At 32.5% G+C, this 8,121-nt stretch overlaps 2 protein-coding genes across 6 annotated transcripts in view; one reads left to right on the top strand and one right to left on the bottom strand.

The window, feature by feature from the left end:
• LOC117166839 (putative uncharacterized protein DDB_G0271606) overlaps positions 1-4,473 on the top strand; it is a 20,138-nt gene extending 15,665 nt beyond the window's left edge. For 3 of the 5 annotated variants that reach the window (XM_033351180.1, XM_033351181.1, XM_033351178.1), the window contains 2 exons: positions 26-320; positions 3,286-4,473. In XM_033351180.1, the coding sequence (XP_033207071.1) occupies positions 26-320; positions 3,286-3,441 (451 nt within the window). In that variant the 3' untranslated portion in view covers positions 3,442-4,473. Of the gene's footprint in view, positions 1-25; positions 321-3,285 lie in introns of those variants that run through there. The other 2 variants (XM_033351179.1, XM_033351182.1) reach the window with 2 other exon arrangements.
• On the bottom strand, positions 4,445-6,877 carry LOC117166840 (protein transport protein Sec61 subunit beta). The gene is made up of 3 exons (XM_033351183.1): positions 6,590-6,877; positions 5,343-5,539; positions 4,445-5,015 (listed from the first exon to the last, which is right to left on the bottom strand). The coding sequence occupies exons 1-3, from the start codon at positions 6,590-6,592 to the stop codon at positions 4,928-4,930; spliced, it is 288 nt and encodes a 95-aa protein (XP_033207074.1). The 5' UTR covers positions 6,593-6,877; the 3' UTR covers positions 4,445-4,927.
• Positions 6,878-8,121: the final 1,244 nt, after the last annotated feature.

Here is an 8,121-nt window from a genome sequence, read left to right as displayed (position 1 = left end):
ATAATATTTTATGTTTTTGTTTTAGGAACAGAGATATGACACGAAAACGGCAACACGTGTGTCATATAGCCGGATGCAATAAAGTTTACGGTAAAACGAGTCACTTGCGAGCTCATTTAAGATGGCACACAGGAGAGCGGCCTTTCGTCTGCAGTTGGATCTTTTGCGGCAAAAAATTCACGAGATCGGACGAATTGCAACGTCATCGAAGGACACATACCGGCGAAAAAAGGTTCTCGTGTCCCGAGTGTACGAAAAAATTCATGCGCTCCGATCACCTTACGAAACACATCAAGACGCACACGAAGATCCGCAGTACTGTAAGTTTGGTTTCAAAATATAACAAATATCGCGAGGGCTCAATTACTTGAATTTTCGGTAGAATTACGATTTAGTGAAATTTTAAGAGATATGCATACACTGAGCTTCAATCGATCATGAGTAGGGTAAAAATGGTTAAAAAAAGCACTTCGGTTCTTCATTCGCATGTAATTCAAGTTTCAAAAATGGAAGAGAAAGAAGTCGTAGTTGATTCTTTTCCCGACATTTTCCAGAATAGTTTCCAGAAATAAGGAATTTTTTGTATTCAAGTTGATAATTGCTTTATAGGTAAAGACTTAAACATAAATATTTATACATACATAATAAATATTGAGCAAAGATGCATAATGTGTATAGCTCTCAAAGAAAAGAAATTAAGCTATTCATACCTTTCAGACTGATTGCGGCCTTAATATAGTTGGGATAAGGTTTTTATTGTTCATTCATGAATTCATGCTTCACGGCTGATTCTCATACAGATAAACATATCCATTGTTAAATAAATTTGAATTTATGTTTTACTTCGTGAAACCCATTATGGGAAAGACATAAAGATGGATTGCATTTTGCTATTTTGCTAGTTATTGATGGTTAAAACTTCGATTCCAAAATTCCCTGAGATGAATGTTCAATTAAACATATGAATCTTCAGCAAACAAACAAAATTTCTGAACAAAGTGCTTCAACCAAAATGTTCGAAAAAAAAACTTAAAACCTTCAGTAAATAAGATTATTTTTCATTCAAACGTTGCATTTTTATCCAAGAGAGATGAAATTTCTGCTAAAACAGATGAATTTTGAATATAAAAAGCAGACGCCGAGCGTCTACAAGGAAAGGTTTCGTAGCCTATAAAGATGTTAATTTAGGTCGTAATACAATCTTGCAAACAAATATTTTTTAATTTTGTCAAAAAAATTGATTAAATTATTGGTTTGAAAAAGTTTAGTTAACAAAAACTTGACAAAAAATGTTTGAAAAAAATTAATACAAAAAAAAATGGTCGGAAAAAAATGTTGGCGCTTATGCCTTTTCGGAATTCCAAACTTTGGCGCTTATGCTCGACCGAAACCATAAAGAATAATCCAAAAAAGATTGGAGTTGATTTTTCAACACAAAAATATGAATTTTCAGCAAAACGATTTATTTATCAATCACACAGTTTCATTTTTATCAAAGAAAAATGCAATTTTTAGTAAATTAGATGAATTTCTAAATAAAAAAAAGTTGAATTTTTATTCAAAAACTTACGTAATTTAAGTATGGTTCCTGTCCTAAAATCATATTTTCTGTTTAGTTCAGTGTGTCTTAAAGGATCTTAAACATGGTCCATTGATACCGTTATTCATATTTCAAAGAAAATTAGGTAATGGTAAAATTTTAAAATCAGTTCAGCGACGACTTTTCATGCGGTTTTAATTAAATAGAATGCATAATCTGTAATATTCCGAATACACAACGCCAGAAATTAATTTAATATGTCATTCTCAGCTTGCCCCAGGACCAAAGACGTGTCGTGGTGACATGATGGTCCCATTTATTTAAAAAATGTATTTTTTTTCTTATTTTAAGTACTCTTATATATTTTTTTTCTTAATTATCTCATATTTTATTTCAAATAATAACTTAACGAATTAATTGACCAGCTCGCTCAACGAGAACATATAAGGCAGGCGTTGATTTCTCAGGGCATATTGAAATTCAGAAGGCAGAGTGAATTTGTTACGTCCTCACTTGAAATAAAAAAGCAGAAAAGTACAAAAGTTTAAAAATTTTTAAAAAATATATATATTTTCAATACATAAAAAACGTCGATGGTCCCATGAGGAGCTGAGAGTGATATATTAAATTCAGTTGTGAAGTTCTATACTCGAAATATTGTAGATCAAGCTTTCTGTTTCAATAAAAAAACACATGAAATTAAGAAAAAAAATTTTTTAATACAGAAAATGTTATTGTAAGATATCTCTAGAAAAAAATCAGTGTCTGCGATTTTTGAAGTTTGAAATGCATTTGAATGAAGAACTCAAGTTCTTTTTTGTCACTATTTTCATCATACCTATGATCGCTTGAAGTTCTGTGCATGCACTGGAAAATTTTAACGTTCAATCAATAATTCACGATCGCAGTGCAGTTTAATCTCACGATTTTCTTCTTTTTTATAATTGATAAATTCGAGGATAGAGATATAATTATCATAAGTTTTATCAATCGTTAAAAAAATTATTTTTTTTTCTTCACTTTTTCAATGTTTACAACTTTAAACGAAAACCACTTTTTAAAAGTCTGTTCCAGAGATTTTACCAAAATTACTGAACCGATCCTTTGCAAACTTGCCAGACGTTTTCTACATATAAAAATCCCCCCCCCCTTCCCTCAACGACATTTTAGTTAAAAAAATTTTATATTAACATTGTTTTTCACTTAAAAAATGACGAAATTTGTCGTACAAAATCGCATATTTTACTTCAAATAATCCCAAAAATTAAAAAAAAAATCCTAAGACTAATCGTTGGGGGGAGGAAAAACTTATATTTCAACTAAATTTTGCAACTTTTTTGATTTCCGATAAATCTACGTTGAGATATCGCTGGAACTGCAAATCATCTTTTTCAAGAGGCCCACTGGAAAATGCTCTGTCACTGGCTTATTTCACGATATTTTCCTACAAAAAAAATCACGAATTATTTTTAAAGATATACTTTTTAACCTGCAAAACATTTTAATACATTTACTTTAACCAGATCTTAAAACAATATAGGATCAAAATTGATAAATGATTAAAAGCTCGATTAAAAAGAATTCGACAAATAATGCTTGAGATTCCTTGAAATTGCACAGGATTATAAAAATTGCATTGTATTGCACTAGATCGGAACTTTATAAAATACATGTTAGATTTTGCTTTAATTGAAAATTCAAAAAGCGTTTCAAAAATTCAATTATAGATTTGCCGTTTGTTTTAGGAGGCCGCTACTTCGACGCAGGAAGGCTCTTCTGACAGCCAGTCTTCAAACGAAGAAAAAATAATGATCTCGCTTCATAAAGAACCTGAGCACGGAGATATAGTTATAGCGGAACCAATCGACATTGTAGATACTCAATCTGTTTCAAACGAGTAAAGAAATTCTAACGTTCGAATTCCCACCTTTCCTTTTTGGAGAATTCTATGAACGGGGCTCGATTTAGTATACAGCCAAAGCAGCCCTTTAAATGGCATTTTTTTATTTTTGTAAACACTTTTGATCTTATGTTTTCCCGTGAAGATCGGGTTTAATAATTTGATACAAAGACAGGAGAATCTGTTAGGCACTTTCTACTATTACGGAAATTTTCGCAATCTTACAATTAAAATATGAAACATGAGACTGAATATGTTGACTACAGATTTTCATGTCTGCATTTAATGTCTAGATGAATTCGTTGAAGCCTAGGCAGCTAAAAGAAAAAATCGCTTTGTCAAGTTTTACTCTTGAGGGCTACACAAAAACTACGCCACGGCATTTTTATACTATTCCCTTCTCGAAAAGGTGACATCCCCCCCCCCTCTCCAAACATGACGTGGTTTATGAACAGCCCTTTATTATTTCTTATCTCGTTTCCGTGAAAATGCCTGAATAATTAATATTAATTTTCAAGGTTGGAAGGTTATTTTACTTCTTTTTTTTTCTTCGAAATTTTATATTTAAAAAATGGAATATGTAAACCGTTTAAAGGGTTGCAAAGGGTTGCCAAATGATGTTGCAAAAATCAATGCAAAAATATCATGACAATTTTAGAATGTAATCTGCGTATTTTGTAAAAAAAAAACTTATTGAAAGAACTGTTTACAGGGAATGTCTACGCAGTAGAAGATATATATTTTTTTAACGAAGGAGCGTATACTGTATAAAATGTACATAGTGTATATGAATGTAAAAGAGTTTTGCACAAGAAAATTTTACACTTTTAAATGGATTTCAACAATGCGATCGGTACTATAGGTTTAAATTTTTTCCACCCAGAAGTATTTACTGAGTAGATTCAGTGTCGTAATAGTGTAATATTTTCCGCAGTGCTACAGGATTATACTCGAGCACGCGAGATAATGAGGTACTGAATATTGTTAAATGAAATAATATATTGTTATAAAATAAAGATATATTAACTCAAAACTTTTACAGGTCTTCAGGATTGATTAACCCATGAAAAGTATTTTTACCTAATTTTCAGTTACATGATTGCTTGATCTTAATCTCTTTAAATCTCTTAAACACCATTAAATTATACAAAAGTGTGGTTCGTGAAATGCAGATTCCACTAATAAATAGGAAATTACTGAAAGGAGGAAAGTAGATTGGTTCTAGAACGAATGCAGATCGGAAAACAGAAGTATTACAATAGAAAAAGAATGAATTAATTATAGAATAGATCACTAATGTACAATTATTGAAGATAATTTAGATCTAATACTTAAAACGATAGCTTTGTCACAATCTCATGACGTGGAAAGTAAAGTTGTAACGGAAGTTTAAGAGTCATCGCGCTTGCATAAGTCGATACATTTTTGTCCTCCGGACAACTTCGAATTATAGATTCACAGTCTTCGATAAACGATTATTTCAGTGCTTAAGATCGAGTGTATTTGCCCCAAATGTGGAGCATGAAGACGGACGCGATGAAGAGCAAGGACATGACGAGAACTGGAACTGGTCCACTGGAAGAGAAATATTAATATAGAAAAAAAAGTCAAAAGTTCGTTCTGGATTTATATTGTAATTAAACGTTTACAATTATGTGAGTTTCGAAATCGCTGTAACCCAATAGGCACACAAATTTGTGGACGTCTTTCGACAATATCTATGCCTGTTTAGACGATATATTATGAATATTCGTCTGATAATATAAAGATCCTTCAAATTGGTGTGCCCATTAGAAATATGCTTAATTTAGAATTAATTAAGATGAAAAAATTGTTTGCAACAAAAAAAAATTGATGGAAAAATCTTGTTTTATTGATGTTGAAACTTGATTTTTTGCTTACACTTTGATTCCCGGAGAGTCGTCAGTGTAGAACCTCCACATTCCACCAGAGTTGGTCCCTGTGCTCCTGTTCCTCGCAGAAGTCGCCGGAGCAGCTTTTCGTTGTCTTACGGTGCCTCCCCCACCAGCACGAGGCGCTACTGCTTTGCTTGGGGAACGACTCGCCGCACCCACTGATGTAGAACTTGGTGCAGCAGGCTATAAATATGAAAACATTTCTTTAAGATGATTTCTATCAAAGAAAAAAACAGACAACGCTTTTTAATTGATCAAAAATTTCAAAGATGTTAAAATGCATAGGTCAAACATAGGCATTTTTTAGAAAATAGACACACTTTCGTATTTAAATCGATTTTCGAAAAGTAAAAACAGTCTGGAAAACTTAAAGGCTCTTTTACACCTTGTATTAATACATAGTCGACCGATAAACATATCGGAAATGTCCATTCACACCTTCGGAAAAATCAGTAAAATCTAGTAATATTTTTGTGCACTTCTGAAACTCACTGAAAGATTACTAAAATGTTACTAGATTGCACTGAATTTTCCGGAGGTGTGAATGGATATTTTGATTTTTGATGCGATGGTCGGTTGACGAACGATTGCCAGAACATAAATTTAAAGGTATGCAGATTCTTAAAAAATGCATTTGAAACATCTTTATTCAACTTAAATAGTCAAATTTGATACTCATATTGGAATTATTTCAGCTTAATAAATTAAAATTGATTTTTTACAAAACATACGGAGCCTGCAAGAGTGGTTTCTAAATTAGAAATAAGCATTTAAAAGTGGAACAATGCTCTCATTTGGCACCTAATATTACAAATATATACTAATTTCTAAGAAAATAAAATAATTATACATACTTTATTAAGAAGTATGTCATAAAATGAAGAATGCCACCGAATAAAATGTACCATACGTTTCGAATTTAAACGACAAACCCAAAAAAGATTCATCAAATAAAAATCACCAATACGACAAAAAATTATGTTTGCCATATATAGCATATTGATTTATTTCCCCATATTCAAAGCTCAAAAAAAATATTGTGAATATATTACCCTATCAAATAAGTTCAATTTCTACAATCGGTGATCTTTTGGAGCAAAAGAGGTTATGTTCTAATAAATTAATTCATTTAAAGATCCATGAACTGCTTAATTTAAAGTGGTGATACAATCTCAAAATCTTTTTGAAAACAACTTTATTGTAACTAATATTCAATAGTACGTTTTCACTCACCATTTTGGAAGTTCCTCGTAGAATGAAACAGTTAAGTCTAGATATAAAAAAGTGGACTCCAAAACCACGATATGTACTTTATAAAAAGGAATGTATAAGCCTCAGGGATAGCGGAGGATTCTTCTAGTTAACGGGATTATTCTGGATCGACTTGCTCAGTGAAGTGAATGCCTTTCAGCAGTAACTGACGAATTGTCCATTCGTCGTTTTCCCGTTTTTAACACGTCCAAAAAGTAGCCGACGCTTCTGCTACGTGTCGTACTAACATCCGCAACATCGACACATCCACGTGGTGCGCTGCTGTCACCGAACACGTCAGCGACAAGCGTCATGGATTATAAATGTAATGTGATAGGAAAAAACGTAATAATTTCTCAATGTTTCATTTGGTCACCTATAGAGGGCTATGATATAGCCTCTAGAGATGTCGCTAGCTATTCTAGCCCGTCACAACCCGGGTATCGCGTCCTCTATATATGTCGCGATATTACCGGCCGGACTCGAAAGGTAAACGTGGATCCGTTTAAAAATGTTAAGACCTATGAAGATAGGTGAGTAAAAAAAAAATAACAGGTTTAAACACAAAAATAATCACAACCGTCCACTTTTATCATTTATTTAGAGGAAGGTTATTTTATACAATTAATGTAATGAATGTCGAGTTAAAAATATGAAAAGCTACTCGCGGAAGAGAAAATACGACTTCTCTAATCAAAAGCTAGTCTAATTCTGCCCTTCATATCAAGAATCGGTCTCCTCTTTTTTGAGCCTCGGAGGTTCCAGAGCAAGGGTTTCTAGTGAAGATCATTTTTTAAGCCAATCAAATTTCTGGGTCCTCCTTTTAAGGAGGGTCTCCAATTTTAAGAAAACCAATCAAAATTAGAATGAAAATTAGACCTCCTTCTTAACTTTTCCCATGCATCTCAGAATCCCATTGCTCTTATTTACCCTCGAGTCATGTCTATCCGCACCTACTTGAGATTTTTGAAGCGCCTTGACTCTTGACACTTAGGGTTGCTGCAACGATATAGTTGACCATAACTGTTTGACCAAGGAAAGAAGGGAATGAAAATTGGTTTCTGTTATATATTTTATTAGTTGTTAAATTACTAAGGGCTTGCATATACTATGAGACTTTTAAGTGAAACTATCACGGAACTCACCAGAGATCCGAGAAGTTTCTTATTTTATTAGTGTTCCTTTAAAAAAACGATGGGAACCGATTTCAGTTTTCGTTGACGGAATATTTATTTTAGCGTCTTGGTCCCTTCTTTCCTTAGAAAAACTAATTAAATAGCTTTTTTATGACTGACTGAGTGTCAGTTACTTTAAAGCAACAACCTTTTATTAAAAGAAGTACATTTTCCAAAGACAGATTCTTAAGGGCATGTGACACAGTTAAATACCTATATTACCGACCACAGTTTTAAAGTTCACTGAATGTTTTTTTGAACCTAAGAACTTTTTTTGTAAATAAAATATCGAGCTGAAACTTTGGGAAATGTATTAGAGTACAATAAAGTACGTTTAGG

The sequence above is a fragment of the Belonocnema kinseyi genome, chromosome 2, assembly GCF_010883055.1.
Source record: "Belonocnema kinseyi isolate 2016_QV_RU_SX_M_011 chromosome 2, B_treatae_v1, whole genome shotgun sequence".
In the NCBI taxonomy this organism is placed as follows: Eukaryota; Metazoa; Arthropoda; class Insecta; order Hymenoptera; family Cynipidae; genus Belonocnema; species Belonocnema kinseyi.
Note: the sequence above shows the minus strand (reverse complement) of the source record. Positions and strands in the feature narration are given on the sequence as shown.